Below are 22,908 nucleotides of genomic sequence, written 5' to 3' on the forward strand. Positions count from 1 at the left end.
CACATCATTGATCTTTATCGTCCTCCCTCTCCTCTAGGCTACTTCATTGATGAGTTTGACACTCTACTGAGTCTTTTCTCCATCGACGAAACCCCACTCATACTCTTGGGAGACTTCAACCTGCCATCAGACAAGCTGCAGTCATCCTGCCTGTTACCACTGCTATCATCCTTCAACCTCATTCTCAACGAAACTCCTCCAACGCACAGAGCAGGCAACGCTTTGGACCTGATAGTCACCAGACCTATCTCTGCGCTGGATGTGACCGTAACTCCCATGCATCACTCTTATCACCATTTCCTATCTTTCTCACTCGCCCTCCCTGTTAATCCTGTACATTACACCCCTTTGTACTCCTCTTCTCGGCACAACTTGCACTCCACTCCTTCCTCATCTGTCACCTCAACCATCCTGAACACCCTTCCCCATCCTGACTCATTTTCCTCTCTCTCACTGAACAAGGCTACGGATGCTTTCCTTTCTTCACTCTCATCCACAATTAACCTCCTGTGTCCTCTCTCCTCCAGGCCAGCAAGATCTTCCCCACCTGCCCCCTGGCTGACAGGTGTCCTGCAACCGACAAGATTTAAGGAAGGATGAGAGAAGGTGGAGGAAATCCCAGCTTGACTCAGATCTTCACTCCTATCAATCTCTCCTTTCCAAGTTCTCACTTGAAGTTACTGCTGCAAAGTCATCCTTTTACAAAGGGAAACTGGAAGCATCAGCATGTGATCCACGCAAGCTCTTCAACAGTTTCTCCTCTCTTCTCAACCCTCCTCCTCCCCCTGCACCCTGTTCTCTCACTCCTGAGGATTTTGTCACCTTCTTTGAGGAGAAGGTTGATAGAATCCGCCAGTCTTTTCCCTCTGTCCCCACACCTTCCACTAGACCGCATCATCTCATTCTCAATCCCTTAAACTGTTTTTCTTCTCTTTCCACAGATGCTGTCCTTCAACTGATCAAATCCAGTAACCCAACCACCTGCCCACTGGATCCAATACCATCTGCTTTGTTTCAGTCAATCTCTGAGGACCTGTTGCCCTTCATCACATTTCACATCAACAAGTCCTTGGCGTCGGGTGAAGTTCCAGCAACTTTCAAGATGGCAAGAGTACTCCCCATCTTGAAGAAACCCATGCTTGACAGCTCTGATGTCAACAACTACAGACTGGTATCACTTCTTTCTTTCCTTTCAAAAGTTCTTGAGCAGGCAGTCTATAATCAACTTTCTCTCTTTCTCACACAGAACCAGCTCCAAGACCCCAACCAGTCTGGCTTCAAACCAGCAAACTCTACAGAAACTGCCCTCAGCGCAGTGACGGAGAACCTCCAACCTGCATGATCGGCCAAATTGTCTTCTGTCCTGATCCTTCTTGATCTCTCAGCAGCTTTTGACACAGTCAACCATACGATCCTTCTGGACATCCTCACCAACCTCGGAATCACTGTTTATGCGTGGAAGTGGTTTAAGTCCTATCTGGAGGATCGCTCTTATCAGGTAACATGGAGAGGGTTCACATCCTCTCCATGCAGGCTCTCCACTGGCGTCCCCCAAGGCTCAGTCCTGGGTCCTCTTCTCTTTTCTCTTTACACTAGCTCTCTTGGTGACGTAATATCTTCTCATGGCTTCTCTTACCACTGTTATGCTGATAACACTCAACTAATGTTTTCTTTCTCTCCCTCTGACACACAGGTTTCCAGTCGCATCTCAGCATGCCTGTCTGACATCTCTACATGGATGGCAGCCCACCACCTGAAGCTCAATCCCAGCAAGACTGAGCTGATATTCATCCCTGCGACTACAGGTCCTCATCATGATCTTGCCATCTCATTCGAGAACTCCCTGATTGTTCCATCGGTAGAGGCAAGAAGTCTTGGTGTGACCCTGGATGGCCAGTTATTGTTCTCGACTCACATCGCGAACCTGACTTGGTCACGCAGGTATCTCCTATACAACATCCGGAGGATCCGACCCTTCCTCACCCGAGAGGCCACCCAGGTGCTAGTGCAGTCTCTGGTCATCTCAAGGCTTGACTACTGCAACTCACTCTTGGCTGGTCTTCCCATGCCGACCATCAAGCCTCTGCAACTCATCCAGAATGCGGCAGCACGAATCGTCTTCAATCTGCCCAAGTTCAGCCACGTCACCCCATTGCTGCGCTCCTTTCACTGGTTTCCTGTAGCTGCATGCATCAGATTTAAAACCCTAATGCTTGCCTACAAAGCCAAAAATGGACCAGCCCCTATGGCAATGGTGAAATCTCGAACTGTACCACGAGCCCTTCGAGCTTCGAGTACAGCTCGGCTTGACCCGCCATCCTTCACGGTGCACGGAAGACAAGCGTCGAGAATGTTCTCTGTACTGGCATGGAATGAACTCCCACTCATCTCTTTACACAGCACTTAAATGAGCATTGAATTATAAGCTGCACTTATTTTATTGTACTGCACTCTGTATTGTAGTTTACTGTATTGTATCTTATTGTTATTGTATTGCATTGAATGGCACAGAGTTCTGCGTTCAACTCTGTTTCTTTTTCTCTTGGTGTCTGCAGTGACATATTTGTTTCTAGCAGTATCTGAGCCCAAGACTGTCTTTTTCTCTAAGCTATTGGTAACTAGCAAAGATACATTCTCTAGATTGACAAAACACTTCTTGTAATTCGCTCTGGATAAGAGCGTCTGTTAAATGCTGTAGCTGTAAATGTAAAAAAATGTTTTTCAGTTCACTCCCCCCTCAAAAAAATACTTCAAATGCATACTTCAAATGAAACATCACAAAGCAAAATTTTAGTTCAGATGACCAAACTCAATATCTGCAATCATTTGAAACCTCAACGTCTGCCTTGTTCCACTTTACAGCATTGATTACATGATCAACCAAAGAACTGCAAACAAACAAACTGCAAAACTACAGAGGAAATAAGTCTAGGTTATAGTGGAGCTATCTTTGTGCCAACTGTTAGTAACTGTGCTGTGCGTGAAAAAGTATTCTGACCGTAAGAACATTAGTGGTGATGTTTCGATGGATTGTATTTATTTGGAGATGCCTCTGCAGTGTTTTTACAGCTGTGACCATTCAGATTATAAATAAACTGCTGGCCTGAGCTTCATGTTTCTGCAGAGAGGGGTGTCAAGAATTTCATAAATGTAAATTTGGCATTGAGAAATGTCTCAGAGTGAAGCTAAAAGAAGTCATAGCAACACTTAAAAAGAGAACGCCACTGATTTTTCAACATTTCAGCACAATTCTATGATTGTAAACAAAGACAATCAGAGTTGTTTACAGTGTTGGTGATGGGGACTAGACATCTGAAGTGTTTAATGCCTCTGAAAGCCTCACAGAAAGTTATTATATCGTTGTTGTCAGAACAACTCCTCGTATCTCCAAAAAGGTAACTTTATAGGAAAATGAAAAAACACACATTACTTTTAATTTAAGTCAATGGAACCAGACTTTTTTCCAAGCCATATATAAAGGTCAACAGGTATTTTCAAATTATGTCAAAAACTGAAAAACGTCAAAAATGGACATATGAGGTTTTCTTCCAACAACAGCGATAATGGTTACAAATATCTTACCTGAAGAATGATACATTATTTTACAGTTTTGAAATAAGATTTTGTGGTTAAAATGTTTGGTAACACTTTCTATGAAGCATAAGTAGTTATCAATGTGCTTATAACTCTGTAACATGGTAACATGTAACATAAGCTACAATAATGCCTAAATTAACAACAATAAAAACATGATAACATAATCAAACTGACTTAAATATGGGCAGAAGCTTTAGTTCAGGGTCACTTTGATTATGTTTAAAGTTTAACTTAGTTTAAAGGTTTATTAAAAAACCTCAAAATTGATCTACAAAAGGCTCAAAACTAATTTCAAAGAGTTCAGAACTCATTAGAAAGATGGACTGGTAGTAAAAAGTAGAGTTACTTCTATAAAGATGCAGCTTACTTATACTAAATAATGATTGTTAAATACTAATTATTAACAACACTGTTTGAAACTACCTAGCTAATTATTTTTTAATATTGAAAGATATTCAAGCTTATTATGCAAGAGGCATTTTCACAAATTTTTCTCCAATTCGGTTTATACTGGGTTCAAAAAGATGGTCAACATGACAGCAAGCTGACAGTAGTTTTTATTTACACTCTCTGAGAGAACTTAACAGAAGTGATCAAATAGAAAATCCAGCCTGCCGTCTGCCTGATGTGTAGTCTTTTTGTGCTGTCTATAATGGAAATAAGCTTGAGGGCTTTATTGTATTTTAATTCTCTGTGTTATAACATGTAACAGCTGCTCTGCGATATTACATGTATTTTTATCCCTAACCCTGCTGTTATGCAGAGGTCTGCACGGACCTGATTATTAATACGTGTACCTGCCCAATTCAACCACTAATCACGTCCGCCAGGCCTGTGGAATGTAGTGTGATTCACAGGTTAAAAATCCAAAAGGATGGCTCCCGAGTGGCGCAACTGTAACACTACCAAATATCTGGGTGTGTAATTTTCTGCAATTTCCCCCTGGGATCAATAAAGGAATCTGAATGACTGAGATTTCAGGATCCTCAGGACATCACCCCTCCTTCTTGCAGGACCTTCAGCCAAACTTTATTATGTTAATTCACAGAGAAGCACTGAGGCAGCAGCTCTGTGGTGTTGTTAGTGTAATATCTCCATATCATTATCATCAGTACATTTGTTTTTCTACAGTAAATTAAAAATAAAAATGTTTTGCACCAGGTGTATTTGTTTTATCATTATATCATTATGAATACCGTTTTGGGATACAGTTATACAGTACTACTAAACTGGCCGTGTCTCTCTGTGTGTAAAATATTACAACTACATTTTTATTATTATTTATTATTGGTGTTATTAGCATAAATAGCGCTTACACCAATTCAAACAGAATGCGGAACTGAAAGTGTTCGATTACAAAAAATATCATTATATAATAGTTATTTTTCCAATAAGAACAAAAAGAAATGTGCTACTACGTGCCTGTGAATCATAACCTTCTCTCTCTGTAGTAGTCTACAACTGTGAATGTACAGTAGCAAGAGATAGATCATCAGGAGATTGCGAGTTCGATTCCTGGTGATGCTACAGCCGTCCATAGCCAGGAGTCAAGAGAGCACAATTGGCCTCGCTCTCACTCCCTTCTCCCCCCCATTACTCAAGGCGATGCTAGTCTGACGTAACAGATCTGGTGGTTGGCACATTTGGCTGCCCAATGACTTGTGAGTGGCAGTTCAAATAGATGCAGTGGCTGTTTTCACAGGACTCAGAAGAAGCCTGTGTTAGCCTTCACCCTCCTAGCATTGGTAGTATTGTGTGATTGGGGGAGGTCTAACTAGCGGGAGGAATTGGAAACGACTAAACTGGGTAAAAATTCAAAAGGATTGTCATGGAACAAAAATTTTGATTTTGTGCACTGATATTTACCAGATGCTCTGAAGCTTCATTTGTTTTGCTGCTTCTAATTATTAACATGTTTTTCTTTGCAGCACACTTGTATCTTATTTGTTGCCTGTTCCCTTCTACAAGCAGTCCAGTCCCCTCCTCAACCAGCCATAATACCCGCCTACACGAGCCCACAACCAGTTTACCTGCAGTGAGAGGGGCAGGGCTACAGACAACAGACAGGTGGGAGAGATGACCAGGGGGCAGGACCAGGGAGGAGACACAGACTTTTGTTTAGTACATATAATGTCTATATTTGTGTTGTGGACATTGTGACCCCTGGTTCCTATCACCACCACTGTAAAGAGTCAGTAAAGTTCTCTACAACAAACATTTTCAAAGCACCATTCTTTTTTGCTGAAACTGAACGTACCTGTGTATAAGAATGTGTTGGTGTGTCCTCCGATGACTACGTCCAATCCCCGCACCTTCTTGGCGATTTCCTTGTCCACAGCAAATCCAGAGTGGCCCAGAGCGATGATCTTGTTAACACCTAGAGTGCTCAATTTGTCCACCTCACGCTGCAAGGCTGGGATCTCATCTTCAAAAAGCAGGTGTGGTCCTGCGGCCATAAGGAGCTCAGAATGAAATGATCATCAAAATTTAGGGTAAAAAAAAGTTTCTAATAATTTTATGGTGAAAGGCTGAAAAAGGACTTGGAATAGGATAGAGAACAAAAACATGACGGTATGAACATGAAAACAGTAATGCGCCTCTAAAGCCTGCTTGGCAACCTCAAAGACTCTTATCAGTACCATAAAAAGCATTTTGACTGTGTAACTTAATCTCTCAAAGGAGAATTTACAGGAATATTCTGCTGCCCTGCCAAGTGTTGCAATCAGAGTGATTCCAGTATGAATAAAAGCAGATAAATGCCTATCACTAAATGACATATTAATCAGCTGATTAATGTTCATTGAAGATAAGCGTACCTGGGAGAGACAGGGCGGGCGTCTCCTTGGAGGTGTATCCCACTATGCCCACCTTCTCAGAGTTGACGGTCAAGATTTTAGAGGCCAAGTAACGTCCGCTAATCATTGCCTCGAGAGTGCTATCAGGCTTTATGTTAGCGCTGAGCACGGAGCAGTTAACCTCCTGAAGGAAGGGCTTAATCAGACCATCCACTCCATTATCAAACTCGTGGTTACCCAGAGCCTAAAGATGTAAACAGAAATAAGAAATACCATGAAATACACAGTACCGTGTCAGAGAGCACACTTTCAATTTACAGCCAAAACAGTCTTTAAGTATAAGTTCCTTCATTTTTCACTGTGAGGAAGCATTTATTTAACTATAGTTATACAAGCACCATGTATATTAAATCCAGCAATATTTCATTTGTCTCTTTTTTGACCTACTGCCACTTTAATTCTGCCATCCTTCCAATCTTAAAACCATCCACCTCCAGCTGTGTCCACCCAGCAAAAGACATCACATTCCCCGTTACAAAGACTAACATTCACACAAATAGCGACCCAAACTCACCTCAGCTGCCTAATAAATGTCTTTCTCATGCGTTAAAAAATGGCTAAAGGAGATATTTTGAAGGTCACATATAAGATCATCTACAGAGAAAAAATAAAATACAAGAAGGTCAAAAGAATTATTAAAGGATGTACAGAAAATTGTAAGGATTCCAGCACAGTCAGATGCTTGCAGATGATTGTTATTGAAAAGGCTTTTACTGATATATACAGAGTCCAAGTCGTAGTCACAAAAACAGGCCGAGTTCAAATCCAAAATAAGAGAAAGCAGTAAACACATCCAAAGAGCAGGGCAGAAAGAGCATAAACCGAAAACGAATAGCAGTAGGTCATACACGGAAGATATCACAACAGAAAACCGCTCAGTAAATCAACACTAAGTGAATCAATACTTCGTCTCTAAGCTATAGCCCGGGCTATATACTATTTCAAGTGCATCACACAATTGATGCTCATCAATATTCTGGAGACCTGGAGTGCTGATAGGGGTATTGTGTCACCTGTGATGTCATGTGATACCCAGAGGATTCTGGGAGATTGAGTCCATTTCCACAAGGGATTCCGGAGGCTGCATGACAAAAATAAGACTTCATCTTTAAGGGAGTCAAGAAAATCTGAAAAAATCCACAGGTGTTTCTTTCAATCCCACCACTGTGAGAAGACAACTCAGCGCTATGGGTCTGAAAGCATGTGTAGCTGTCAAGAAAACCAGTCATCTGAGATATGGAGGAAGGTTTTTATTGATGAATCTAAATTTGTAATTAGGATTCGTTAGATTGTAAAAAGCAGAAAACCAACCAAATTCTAAGACTGAACTTCACAGGTGTGGAAAAATATCCCTGCAGATGTTTATGACTAATAGCAAGTCTAATGAAAAGAATGGAAGCCATAAAAATGGACATATTGACAATGATGTTATATTTAGGTGTTAAGACTTCCGTATTTCTGTCTAATTTCCCGTTAAATGTAATCTAACACTGAAAAATTAGCAACTTGTACTTAATGGCAGTGTTGACTAGAACGAACGAATGAACAGGTGGTCTCTGATCTTTGCAAACTCTAATAAACTTGTGGAATACACTTACGGTCTTCAAATTTTTGTCCATATTTGTGTCCATTTTTCTAACAGTTTGTCATAGAGTATCAGATCTGTTTAAGATTACTTATCAACTCAACAACTGAGTTTGCACAGTGTTAACCAGCTAAGCTTCATTATATCAGCCTCATAGTTTCGAAACTAAGAAAGCAAACTTTGGACACAAAGTGTGTCTTTGGAAAGAGATTCCATTTTGAGCATTACAATAAGTTTGTAAATTTGATTTTTCACAAAAAGGAAAATTTTAACCCTCCTAGGCCCTCCATTGTGTATATGTCTGGAAACACCTCTCCTAAAATTTTCTCGATTGTATAGTTAATTGAAAGCAGCTGAAAACTTTCAATGAACTATACAAGAACTGCATGAGTAGATATTTTATCCTGGAGAGATCCTGGAGAGGAGCGTGACAGCAAGACTACATCAGATTTTGAATCATTTGTTGGACCTAAGCAAGCTTTTTGGCCTGCAGTCGCGATGGCAGAGAAACTAAACGAAATCCAATTCAGCAAACAACATGGGCTATAAAACATTTTACAGACTGACCACAATGGAGCTATGTTCAGGTTCATCTGGCAAGCACTGCCAAAAATGAGCTGAACCTGATATGTATGGCTCTTTCAGTCACACAGAAGGGTAATACTTTTTTGGGGCGGAAGAAACTGCCACTACCAAAGCTCATGTCTTGCAAAGTTCAGGGCTTCTTTGCTTAACTCTTTAGTTTGTAGAGCTGTTGTATAAAAGCAATACAACAGCCAAGGTTGTTATTTGTGATAACACAAACCATGAAGTGTTCTATTACTTAAAAATTTTGTTCTAAGTAAAAGCTTTATTTTTTACATTTGCCTGTATTTTCGCTCACCGTTTGATCAAAACAGATATCAAACAGTACAAACAGTATCTGCACATCTCAAATAATTAGCAGGACACTGAGAATCTAAAGAAAAAAAAAACCTAACCAGATGATCCCAGAATTATGGCGATGACTCACTGTAAAAAAAAAAATTAGCTTTTTAACAGGTCATTCGTTTAAATAGAATTTTTCAATTTCTGCACTTCACTGTCACTTTTCCATATTTTCAAGTATGTCACATGCTATATAGTTTGTTATTAGAGGAAAAAACTTCATCACGAGAGAGAAAGTACCTAGACACTTTTTAACCATGGTGATAACTTCAAATGTGTCAGTAGTATGAATGTAATATTTTATTAGATATAATATTATTACTATATAATTATGTTAGGTTAACTTAGACATGTGGCTACATATTGAATATTAGCTGAAATTAGAATAATTAAAGTGGCTGTTAAGTTATGAAACGAGCAAGCGTAAGATTATATTTTTAAGATTCTTTTCCAGTAAGCTTTTACAATATTTTACATATGAATGTTACAAATAAACCTGTAAAATTATGAAATGTTCAATATATTTCTTTTTTAGTGAACAAATTGTCCTGTATTTATAGAACTTGTCCAGAATATATACTGTAATTTAAGTGAGTTTTACATTAAAAGTTACAATAAAAGAGAGACAGAATTGTCTGTTAATTTTACAGAAAACGTACCTTCATTTTTACCAGTACATTTTCTGTTTTTTCGTGAATTTCTTTTCAGTGCTCTAAGCTGTAGAAGCTTCTTAAATGACTGAAAAAGCTGTTTGGCAATAAAAATTAAGAAATGAATGACTCCTTTCAAAAGTGGTGACCAAATTTCAAGGCTAAAACTTGACACAGCATTTTTCTAATCAGATATTCAAAATACATTGTTTAACCTATTTTGATAATAAGTGATATCAGTGATATCTTTCTTCTTCAAAAATATTTGAAACATTGAATAACATCTAGAAAAACCCTTTGTTATGTTGTTTACAATACCTAAATCTCCACTGTATAAGTTATTATTGAATATACAGGAACAAAAATGACTAATATGAAATGTGAATCAAGTCACTGCATAACTATAACACTGCATCATTAATTATGTAATTGCATTAAAATAATAGTTTATAGCAAAACAGCATTACTGTAGACTTCTGAAGGTTAACACTTCAAACACTGCTCTTCAAAGTTCAACAAAAAGGCTTTCAAAGCTTCAAACCTCACTGTCCTCTTCGATGACAGGAACCAAAACAATGCTTACAGTCCAGCTGATATAAGCAGGTGTGCCAAAAACTGCTCTGGGAGATTTACGGTCCTGCAGAGTTCATCAATCACAACCTAGCACATCTGCTACATTACCAGCATGGGCATTATTGTTTAGCATGGGCCATCAGAGCTCAAGCCATGAATGTTTTGATACAAATCTGAGCCATACATATCAGGTTCAGCTCATTTTTGGCAGTGCTTGCCAGATGAACCTGAACATAGTTCTATTCTGGTCAGTCTGTAAAGTGGTTTATAGCCCATGTTGTTTGCTGAATTGGATTCCGTTTAGTTTCTCTGCCGTCAATCACAACCTAGCACATCTGCTACATTACCGGCATGGGCATTATTGTTTAGCATGGGCCATCAGAGCTCAAGCCATGAATGTTTTGATACAAATCTGAGTGACTTATTAACCCTAACCCTATTACACATTATTCAGTAACTACCAGGACTCCAATGCAAACTGGCTTAGCTATTCTTATGTTATAGAAGTATGCAATAAAACTTTGGGCTAGTGGCCCCAATCCCTGGGGTGAACTCTGTGAACTGTTAATCTAACAGAACACATATGGGCAACAAGAAACCCCTGGCGTTCACATGTTCCACATGTGTCTGGGTTCAAATACACTGCTCAAAAAAATAAAGGGAACACTTAAACAACACAATATAACTCCAAGTAAATCAAACTTCTGTGAAATCAAACTGTCCACTTAGGAAGCAAAACTGATTGACAATCAATTTCACATGCTGTTGTGCAAATGGAATAGACAACAGGTGGAAATTATTGGCAATTAGCAAGACACACTTAATAAAGCAGTGGTTCTGCAGGTGGGGACCACAGACCACTTCTCAGTACCTTTCTGCTTTCTGGCTGATGTTTTGGTCACTTTTGAATGTTGGTGGTGCTTTCACACTCGTGGTAGCATGAGACGGACTCTACAACCCATACAAGTGGCTCAGGTAGTGCAGCTCATCCAGGATGGCACATCAATGCGAGCTGTGGCAAGAAGGTTTGCTGTGTCTGTCAGCGTAGTGTCTAGAGGCTGGAGGCGCTACCAGGAGACAGGCCAGTACACCAGGAGACGTGGAGGAGGCCGTAGGAGGGCAGCAGGACCGCTACCTCTGCCTTTGTGCAAGGAGGAACAGGAGGAGCACTGCCAGAGCCCTGCAAAATGACCTCCAGCAGGCCACAAATGTGCATGTGTCTGCACAAACGGTTAGAAACCGACTCCATGAGGATGGCATGAGGGCCCGACGTCCACAGATGGGGGTTGTGCTCACAGCCCAACACCGTGTAGGACGCTTGGCATTTGCCAGAGAACACCAGGATTGGCAAATTCGCCACTGGCACCCTGTGCTCTTCACAGATGAAAGCAGGTTCACACTGAGCACATGTGACAGGCGGAGTCTGGAGACGCCGTGGAGAGCGATCTGCTGCCTGCAACATCCTTCAGCATGACCGGTTTGGCAGTGGGTCAGTAATGGTGTGGGTGGCACTTCTTTGGAGGGTCGCACAGCCCTCCATGTGCTCGCCAGAGGTAGCCTGACTGCCATTAGGTACCGAGATGAGATCCTCAGACCCGTTGTGAGACCATATGCTGGTGAGATTGGCCCTGGGTTCCTCCTAATGCAGGACAATGCTAGACCTCATGTGGCTGGAGTGTGTCAGCAGTTCCTGCCAGATGAAAGCATTGAAGCTATGGACTGGCCCGCCCGTTCCACAGACCTGAATCCGATTGAGCACATCTGGGACATCATGTCTCGCTCCATCCACCAACGCTTTAGTCCAGGTCTGGGAGGAGATCCCTCAGGAGACCATCCGCCACCTCATCAGGAGCATGCCCAGGCATTGTAGGGAGGTCATACAGGCACGTGGAGGCCACACACAATACTGAGCCTCATTTTGACACAATACTGAGCCTCGTTTTAAGGGCATTACATCAAAGTTGGATCAGCCTGTCGTGTGTTTTTCCACTTTATTTTTGTGTGTGACTCCAAATCCAGGCCTCCATTGGTTAATAAATTTGATTTCCATTGATGATTTTTGTTTGATTTTGTTGTCAGCACATTCAACTTTGTACAGAACAAAGTATTCAATGAGAATATTTCATTCATTCAGATCTAGGATGTGTTATTTGAGTGTTCCCTTTATTTTTTTGAGCAGTGTATAAGGTGTCATGGACAGCTGCACTGCTGTGTCTGTGATCCACTCAGACCAGCACAACAAACATTAACACACCACCATAGTGTGCTGAGAATGATCCACCACCCAAATGATACCCAAATGGTCCTGACCACTGAAGAACAGGGTAAAAGGGGCTAACAAAGTATGCAGAGAAACAGATGGACTACAGTCTGTAACTGTAGAACTACAAAGTGCACCTATACAGTAAGTGGAGCTGATAAAATGGACAATGAGCGTAGAAACAAGGAGGTGTACTTAAGTTTGACACTACTACTGACTGAAACACAGACATTTGAAGCGTTTGAGACATTCAAGTGACACATTACGTTTCCATTCTAATATCCATTAATTTGAATCCAATCCACACACACTCACACACACACACACACATTTTCTTAGCCGCTTCTCCGTCAGGGTCGCGGGGGGGTGCTGGAGCCTATTCCAGTGGTCACCGGGCGGAGGGCAGGATTCTTGCCCTTTACATTGTGTGTAAATGGACAAACAGAAATGGCCAAAAATGACTTGGAAAGACATCTGGTTCGATTGACTTACATTAAAAGTAAAGTAGGTTTTTTCCTTCCCCTGTAAAGTCACCATTTTGGAGATACAAGGTTTTGTTCCACTCAAAACACACACACACACATACACATATATATATGTGTGTGTGTGTGTGTGTGTGTGTATGTGTGTGTGTGTGTGTGTCTGTCTGTATAGATAGACACAATCTCCTCCACACAAAACCTCTTCCACAATAAATAATCCCCACAGGCCCCCCTATAGAACAAGTCTGGGCTTTAGATCCTAGCAACACCCTGGGTGCAGCTGAACACAGACTGTTGATGTCCAGGAAAAGTACTTGGAAATTCTAGGAAGCCTTTAGGAAACTCTGAGCAGCATTTGGGAAACACCTTCACTGTTTATGTGCCACATGTGTCCCAGAACACCAGGCCAGACAGTGCTGGTTGCTGTAATGATGACCCAAGTGGTTCACAAGAAACCAGGTGCTCGTGCCAACAACTCCTTCAGAGAACCACATCATTTCCTCAGATGAATACAATAAGGTTAACAGAGGCCATACGATGACTCAATGTACCCATATTGTGCCTCAATCTCTACAAAAATAAAACTCATAAAGTGTGTCTGACAGGGCGGCTTCTGTTTTTGTGTGGAAAAAGTCAGCAAGTCTCTTTACTTCTGCAATTTATTCTCAGGGATCCGTCTTTTTTTAGGCACATTCCCGCTGTTTTACTGAGGAACTACTATGTTTCACTCACAATTCATTTTTTCCACCTGACACAAGTAGCCTCTTCAACTCCTCGAGACCACCGGTGGTTCCAAAATGCACTTCATCAAAATCTGTCAAAATCATTCCCAAATCCCTACAGTCCATTAATGGAAACTGAGCTGCAACATTTTGTTTTGGATTCATTTTTGTGATGTCACAAAAACCAGCACATTTACATACATCCACACTGAATGTGGACACACTGAAGCTATAAGGTATGTTTCAGCCTGGATTGCACAATACAGAACATGTTTCCATCTGTACGCCACCATTTGACATCAAAACAAACACTAAACAGTCCCAAGCGCAAACCGTAAACACAGAACATATGCTCATCTTTTAAGCCACTCCTGGGCCATGGGAGCTGCTGAAGCCTATCCCAGTGCTCACTAGGCTGAAGGCAGGAAACACCCTGGATAGGTGGGCAGGTCACCAATCAATCACAGTAGAATATAAAGTTCTAAAGTTTGGAATCAGCGCTCCATATTCATGCTGACTTAGTATCAGATTCATGTATTATTTATGATGATCTTACTGACAGGAACACGTTCTAGATCAGCACTCCTAATATGACACACTGCAAATACAGGCCTCCAATAAAATATGTATAAAAGGCATCTAATATGCTTGTTCACAGGTTTCAAATAATTAGTAAGATGTGGAGAATCTACAAAAAACTGGGCATCCAGCTCAGGGAAGATCATTTACATATGTCAGTCTTAAAGGCCCAATAACCAGAAATGCCTGTTTAATTCTAAGGGATAAACAGACATTGGAAAATGGTCGTGTTCAAATGAGTTGCAACTGTTTTTTGTACACAAAAGCACACACATTACAAGGAGGTCTCAGGTAAAAAAAAAATAAAAAATACAAATACATTTTAAACGAGAAGTTAGGTACACTACATTCACTTTCACACAGCATAACTGTACCTTTTTATAATTTAACATTTTTTAAATAAAAAAATTTTATTGTTTTGTTTCTTCCACAAGCTTTGGATGCATATGCGACTGTAGTTTATGATCCAAAAACACTTTCAGAAACTTGGGTTGGCGGAAACGTGGCAAACAGGTCCACAAAGCCAAACTAAAGAGCAGGCCAGACCAAGAAAACACAAGGAATAAAACAAACACAAGAAAAGCAGCAGACGAAGAACACTAATGCTAAGAGGCAAAACTGTGTTGTGCTGTGTTGCTCCTTTCAGTGGCCATGTGCATCGTGAACCACTTGGCTTTCCTGCCTCGCCGATACACCCAATCAGACTGAACCTTATTGCAGTTTGCCACTGACCTTTCAAAAGCGTACTTTGGACAGATGCTTTCCAACGAGACAAAGTACCTTGTGGTGAGTGAAGGGCTAAACAAACGCTTATCATCTGAAAGAGTACAAAGGCAAACCACAGCACAGACAACAAGCAAAGCCGCATCATACAAGACGATATGAAGCACAAAGCGAGACAAAGATGAGACAACACAGTTGTCAATGGCTGTGGTCAAAATAGCATACTGTGCACTGTATACTGCACCAGTACACACTGAATAAAGCAAGCATAATAATGTACACACTAAACAGTATCTAGTATTACTAGATATCTAGTGTCTAGTATAACAAGTGGGTGGAGACAAGGCAACAGTAGAAAGATGGTTCTTAAATGGTCCAATAGTAAAGAAAGCAGTTCTATTCAAAACCATAAACACTCAAAGAACCCTTTGAATGATTAAAGGGTGTCTGCATCATAAAAGAGTCGATGGAGAATGTGCTGTATAAGGTTCTATTTAGAACCTTTTTGAAAAGGTTCTTCTTTTGTTATGGGTCTGAAATCATAACAATAGAAGAATGCTTTTTGGTGCAATACAGAACCCTTTTCAAAAAGATTCTATCTAGAACCATATACAAGACTCTGCATTCTTCAATCTAAAGAATGCTTTCATCATGCATAGAACCCTTTACTCATGCAAAAAGGGTTCTAAACAGTACCAAAAAGGGTTCCTTGGCATGCACCAATGGTGGAACCCTTGATGGTGCTTTATAAAACTTTTTTTTTTTTAAAGTGTTCTATATGGAACCATCTACAGCACATTCTCCATCAATCTGAAGAAGCCTTTCACCATGCAAAGAACCCATTAATCATGCAGTGTTCTGAGTGTTCACGGTTCAATATAGAATAATTTTCATTACTAAAGAACAATAACAATAACAGTAAGAGAGGCCTTGGTATGCGGCTTCAGAATGTGATGTTATGACACAGTGTCTTATAGGGGATCCGCCATTTTGGCAGGGTTAGTCAGTCAGTCTAGGCTAATTAATCTTCCTTTCCTACCTGCTTACCATGAATTCAGCTATCTGGAGCATATAGAGTTACTAAACAGTCCTGGTTAAATAGCACATACAGAGCATCGCAGTAAGAGTGCCAATAAACATCAAACTCAACCTCATATCGTAAAGCTTTAGACGATGTTACGGTTGGACCCTCTATATAAAAACCACAAATTCTATATGAACATTCTATATAAAACCATGAATGCTCATTTGTATAATTAAATGGTCCTTTGTATGGTGAAATGGTTCTTCAGATTGACATAGAATGTGCTATATATGGTTCTATTTGAAAAATAGCCCTGTTGCAATGTCAAGCTTGGAACAGTAGACAAGTATTTGTAGTACGAAAACAAAAAATAAACCCTGTCAATATGGCGTAACAATCCTATGGACATTAACCTGAAGCCCTTTTATCTGATATGGCAGCTCACCACCTGAAGCTCAATCCTAGCAAGACTGAGCTGCTATTCATCCCTGCAACTACAGGTCTTCATCATGATCTTGCTGTCTCATTCGAGAACTCTCTGATTGTTCCATCTGAAGAGGCAAGAAGTCTTGGTGTGACTCTGGATGGCTAGTTATTGTTCTCGGCTCATATTGCGAACCTGACTCAGTCATGAACATTTCTTCTGTACAACATCTGGATCTGACCCCTTCTCACCCAGGTGCTAGTTCAGTCTCTTGTCATTTCAAGGCTTGACTATTGCAACTCGCTTCTGGCTAGTCTTCCTATGTGGCCATCAAGCCTCTGCAACTCAGCATCTTAAATCTTCCTAAGTTCAGTCCCATCACTCCACTGCTGCGCTCCCTTCACTGGCTTCCTGTAGCTGCACACATCAGATTTAAAACCCTGATGTTTGCCTACAAAGCCAAAAACAGACCAGCCCCTTCCTACCTGATGGCAATGGTCAAAATTCGAACTGGACCTCGAGCCCTTCGAGCTTGAAGTACAGCTCAGCTTGACCCGCCATCTTCAAGACGTGTGTATGACAAGCATCAACATTCTTCTCTGTACTCACACCCATGTCATGGAACAAACTCCCACCGGCTGTCCAAACAGCAGAGTCTCTCATGGTCTTCAAATGTAGATGTAAATATATGAATTCTGATGCTGTGGTCTGAGGATGTCCTAAAACATACACCATGGAAGCTTGTCATACAGGCATGGCACAACAGCACATGTTGGCCCCAACAAGCATGTTCAACCAGTGCAGCACAACAGCTTCATCTATAGAACAATGTCATCTTTGCTAAGTACAACAAATATGGTGTTAATGTAGGATAACCCATTACCTGACATGTTTAAAGTTCACTTATGTTCAGGTGTGAGAATTCTAGTACCTTCCTGTTTTGCATGAACAAATTCATACATGGGCAACTCTTTCTAAACCATCAGTTAATCACTGGGGGCTGTTACCACTGTAATTTGGTCAGCGATCACCAGGCACGTGCCTCTTCAGCCTCTTCAGTGCTTATTTGAGACATTTGTATGCTTCACAAGCAATTTAAGACGTTTTAACCCGACATTTTAAAACATTCAAATGTACATTTCACAACACTTAATTATAAACTCTGGTGCAGGAGTCGTTCATTCATTCAGTCAGGCATACGCCTCCTGATCGTAATTGGTTCTAATCAGCATCTCACTCACTATGTGGTTAGTTCCATATAAAGCAATCTTCTAGTGGTGCTGAGACATTCATCAAGTTCTTTTTAAGCATATTGACTTCAGTGTGTTTGGTGATGGTTTGCTTTCATTTATGTCTTTCATCATTTAAATTACACCGCCGGCTATAGTTTGTTTTGATTGGAACAATTTCTTCTTGTTCCATCTTTACGCCCAAGGAAACCATAATGAAAAACATTTCCTGAATGGAAAGCTACTATTCGTTTTAGGGGCACTGCAGGATCAGAACTCCTTTAAAGGAGTCTACAAATGGCCCAATTATTCAAAGACACTTAGCTTAACCGCACCATACTGCACAATAATGTAACATCTGATGAAACTGAAACAGCACAGAGTACTAGTAGCCACTGTCAGCTAAAAATAATAACAGATACTGCTGATGTGGACCACAGAACCACAGCTATCTAAGCCACAGCCACAGTTGTTCCAGCTGTACGAGCAGCTGAAAGAAGAGAGAGGGATAATACAGTAGTGAGCACATGTCATAGCAGTCTGACAACAAAATTATATGGTCCAAATATTATATAGTACCTCACAAAAGTGAGTGCACCCCTCATATTTCTGCAAATATTTTGTTATATCTTTTCATGGAACAACATGAAAAGATATAACATGGAGTTATCAAATTGCACGTATTGCATGTATTAGCCATACCAGCAATTAGATGATAACTATAAATAACACTGGGCTGCCATGAGGAAATGTTTAAGAAAGGTCAGACAAACACACTGACAGACATAAAACCAGCACTTAGCGGCATACAGATGTGTGTGTGTGTGTGTGTGTATACATTCCACAGGTGAATAGGTTAATTGGAAACAGGTGAGTGTCATGATTGGGTATAAAGGCAGCATCCCTGAAAGGCTCAGTCGTTCACAAGCAAGGATGGGGTGAGGTTCACCACTTTGTGAACAACTGCGTGAGCAAATAGTCCAACAGTTTAAGAACAATGTTTCTCAATGTGCAATTGCAAGGAATTTAGGGATTTCATCATCTACAGTCCATAATATCATCAAAAGATTCAGAGAATCTGGAGAAATCTCTGCAAGTAAGCGGCAAGGCAGAAAACCAACATTGAATGCCCGTGACCTTCGATCCCTCAGGCGGCACTGCATTAAAAACCAACATCATTCTGTAACGGATATTCCCACATGGGCTCAGGAACACTTCAGAAAACCACTGTCAGTGAACTGTCAGTTCGTTGCTCCATCTACAAGTGCAAGTTAAAACTCTGCCACGCAAAGTGAAAGCCATAGATCAACAACACCCAGAAACGCCGCCGGCTTCTCTGGGCCGAGCTCATCTGAGATGGACTGATGCAAAGTGGAAAAGTGTCCTGTGGTCTGACGAGTCCACATCTCAAATTGTTTTTGGAAATCATGGACGTCGTGTCCTCCAAGCCAAAGAGGAAAAGGACTGTCTGGATTGTTATCAGCGCAAAGTTCAAAAGCCAGCATCTCTGATGGTCTGGGGGTGTGTTAGTGCCCATGGCATGGGTCACTTGCACATCTGTGAAGGCACCATTAATGTTGAAAGGTACATACAGGTTTTGGAGCAACATATGCTGCCATCCAAGCAACGACTTTTTCAGGGATGTCCTGCTTATTTCAGCAAGACAATGCCAAGCCACATTCTGCACGTGTTACGACAGCGTGGCTTCGTAGTAAAAGAGTGCGGGTACTAGACTGGCCTGCCTGCAGTCCAGACCTGTCTCCCATTGAAAATGTGTGGCGCATTATGAAGCGCAAAATACGACAACGGAGACCCCGGACTGTTGAGCAGCTGAAGTTGTACATCAAGCAAGAATGGGAAAGAATTCCACCTACAAAGCTTCAACTATTAGTGTCCTCAGTCCCCAAACACTTACTGAGTGTTGTTAAAAGGAAAGGTGATGTAACACAGTGGTAAACACGCCCCTGTCCCAACTTCTTTGGAACGTGTTGCAGGCATCAAATTCAAAATGAGTGAATATTTGCAAAAAACAATAATGTTTATCCGTTTGAACATTAAATATCTTGTCTTTGTAGTGTATTCAATTAAATCTAGGTTGAAAAGATTTTGCAAATCATCGTATTGTGTTTTTATTTATGTTTTACACAACGCAATATGTATATATACAGTACTGTGTGAACATTTTAGGCATCTAAGCAAATTTTTAAACAATCTACCTCAGCAGTGAGTTTATCACAATATACATTTGAATAAAGTCATATTCCTAATTCAAATAGACATAAACAATAAAAAGTAACAAGAATTTCTTGGGTCCATATTTTTGACATGTTACGTTTTTATACAAACAGAAACCAAAATGTAGTGGAGTAAAAAGTCAGATATCAGACTTTTACTGAAAGTAAAAAGTCGCCCAAAATGGAAAAACTTAAGTAAAGTACAAATACACGAAAAAACTACTTAAGTACAGAAACTAATTACATTTACTGGGTTACTGTCCACCACTGGCGGACAGGGCGTGTAAGTGCGCGCGGGCTCCTCACCATAGCGTCGTAGCCGAGCTTGTTCATGAAGTGCGCCGCCTCGGCTCCTTTGTAGTAGTTGAACCACACGGTGCCCTGAAACTGATCCCCCGCGTCCAGCAGCAGCACGTTCTTCTCCGCGCTCCGCAGCTCTTTGATCTTCGTGAACCTCCTGGCGACGCCGGCGAAGCAGGGGGGCTTCGTGCACTTGCCCGAGTCCTTGTTGGTCTCCTCGACGCGCGCGTGCACATCGTTCGTGTGCAGCAGCGCGAGCTCCCAGTCCGCCGCGCGCGCTAGCACACAAAGCAGCAGCAGCAGCGGCGCGAGCAGCGTGCGCGGCCACCGTCGCATCTCGCCACGTGCCTGAGCGCTGAGTGCGCGCGAGCTGCTGAGCTGGGGAGTAAAAGCAGCAGCACGCGGAGGGGCGTGTCCTCCGTCACGCTGGCCAATAGGAACTGACATGGATTATAGCATCACTCGAGACTGAATAGACATAGTAATAAACTACATATAAACAAAATCATCCTTTATAGAGTATTTTCTACAACTAAACGACCCCTTGCGCTATATGGACCGATATAAGCTCGCTGTGTGGGTTCTATTATCACAACTTCAAGCTTGCAAGAATAGAAGAACCCGTTTGGTGTTATATAGAACATCTACAGCACATCTCCATCAACCTGAGGAACCCGTTAACAGACAAAACCCTTTAACCCTGCATAGAACCGTTTTCATGACTTGAGAACCCTGGAAGAACCATCTTTTTTGAAGAATATACTACTACTCGCTCCTATTACTGTCAAAAATATGGTTTTACTGTAAAACAGTAGTAGCCCTGAGTGAGACAGCAGGACCACCATCTGTCTTACTCTGAATGAATTATGCTTTAAATTTTTGCTTTCCATTACAGTTGTGTGCAAAAGTTTGAACACCCCAGTCAAATGATACGTTTTTGTGTTTTTATAAGCAAATATACATTAATACATCATTTGTTTTTTTTTTTTACCATATTGGAAGAAATATAAACACAAATAAAACATACATGTGGTCTTTTGCACAGACCACGTTTCCCCGAATGTATCAAACTCAGGAAATAAACAGGACTGTTCAGTAAAATGTTCTCTGTAGTGGATGTGTGCACTTATTTTCACTTACACTCCTGAAAAAGATGGTTCTTCAAGGGTTCTTTAGTGAAGAAAATTGTTTTACATAGAACCATGAACACTCAAAGAACCCTTTGCACGATTAAACAGTCCTTTACATTGTGCAAATGTTCTTCAGATTGATGGAGAACGTGCTGTAGATGGATCTACATAGAATTCTTTTTGAAAAGGGTTCTATATAGCGCCAAAACGTGTTACATGCCAAGGAACCCTTTTTGCTAAGAGTGTAGAAAACCAGGGGCGGCATGGTGGCGTGGTGGGTAGTGCTGTCGCCTCACAGCAAGGAGGACCTGGGTTTGAGTCCCCGGCTGGGCGACCACCGTCCTCTCTGTGTGGATTTCCTCCAGGTTCTCCAGTTTTGTCCAAAGACATGCAGTCAGGCTGTTTGGACAAATTGCCCCTAGGTGTGAGGGTGTGTTTCTGTCTGTCTGCCCTGTGATGGACTGGTGACCTGTCTGGGGTGCAGTGGTGGACAGTAACTAAGTAAATGTAATTAGTTACTGTACTTAAGTAGTTTTTTCGTGTATCTGTACTTTACTTAAGTTTTTCCATTTTGGGCGACTTTTTACTTTCACTCCGCTACATTTCAGAGTCTCATATCTGACTTTTTACTCCACTACATTTTGAGAAATCTGTCGCTCCTTTTGGTTTCTGTTTGCATAAAAACGAAACATGTCAAAACAAAAGAAGCACAAAGTAAGAACCCCAATCAGGGCACAGCGGTCACTTTGTTCTAAGCTTGTTTTGACCTGTTGGTCATACCAACCCAGTGCAGCACACGGTTCAACATCATTGCAGCAGCGTAAAACTTTGAGAGCACATACGTCCCTAAATGAGGAACTAACCTAATTTTGTGTAAGTAGACCACAATATAGAAATATGTCCACATATGCAGTCGTGACTGGCCTGATTCTTTTCTTCTGAATTCATACAAACACTTTCATTTTATAGTAAATTAGTTTGGGCTGGTTTATGTTTATGAACAGGACCTACAGATCAACACAGTAAAGGAGAACTTATTTGTGATCCTGAGTTTAAAGCCAGTTTTTACTCAACTTGTAACTAATTTACAAAGTAATCTGAAACTGAAACTTTGCTTGTGTGTAAAAGTGATTTCAGAGCCACTCGGTTCTCCCTGATGGAAACTGTTTGCCTTCAGTGTTTTGTGCTTATGATCATTTTAATAGACGTCAGCGTCACTAATGAATGACGTTCTATTAAAAGACTGGTTTACCAAGAGAGACGCTGGAGGATTTTCACCTAACATGAGTTCATGAAGCGAGTCTTGTTATAAAAATGATAACAGGACATCAGAGCCAGAATTACTCTTTTAGTACTTTTACTTTTGATACTTAAGTACATTTGAAGGTAAATACTTTAGTACTTTTACTCAAGTTGAGGTCTAGAGTAAGGACTTCTACTTTTACTGGAGTAATATTTTAACTTGGGTATCTCTACTTTAACTCAAGTACATGATCTGTGTACTTCGTCCACCTCTGTGTCCTGCCTTCTGCCTGATTAAAGCTGGGATAGGATCCAGCACTCCCGTGACCCAGAAGGAGAAGCACCTTAGAAGGTGTGTGTGTACAAAACCAA

The 22,908-nt window shown here is 41.0% G+C and overlaps 1 protein-coding gene across 1 annotated transcript in view; it reads right to left on the minus strand.

Moving 5' to 3' along the window:
- Window positions 1-20,513, minus strand: part of nt5e (5'-nucleotidase, ecto (CD73)) — a 42,340-nt gene extending 21,827 nt beyond the window's left edge. Inside the window, exons 1-3 of the mRNA XM_017697709.2 lie at window positions 20,171-20,513; window positions 6,414-6,636; window positions 5,855-6,043 (exon numbers count right to left, since the gene is read on the minus strand). Of these exons, the coding sequence (XP_017553198.1) occupies window positions 5,855-6,043; window positions 6,414-6,636; window positions 20,171-20,500 (742 nt within the window). The 5' untranslated portion in view covers window positions 20,501-20,513. The remainder of the gene's footprint in view (window positions 1-5,854; window positions 6,044-6,413; window positions 6,637-20,170) is intronic.
- Window positions 20,514-22,908: the final 2,395 nt, after the last annotated feature.

Source organism: Pygocentrus nattereri, chromosome 4 (genome assembly GCF_015220715.1).
Source record: "Pygocentrus nattereri isolate fPygNat1 chromosome 4, fPygNat1.pri, whole genome shotgun sequence".
In the NCBI taxonomy this organism is placed as follows: domain Eukaryota; kingdom Metazoa; phylum Chordata; class Actinopteri; order Characiformes; family Serrasalmidae; genus Pygocentrus; species Pygocentrus nattereri.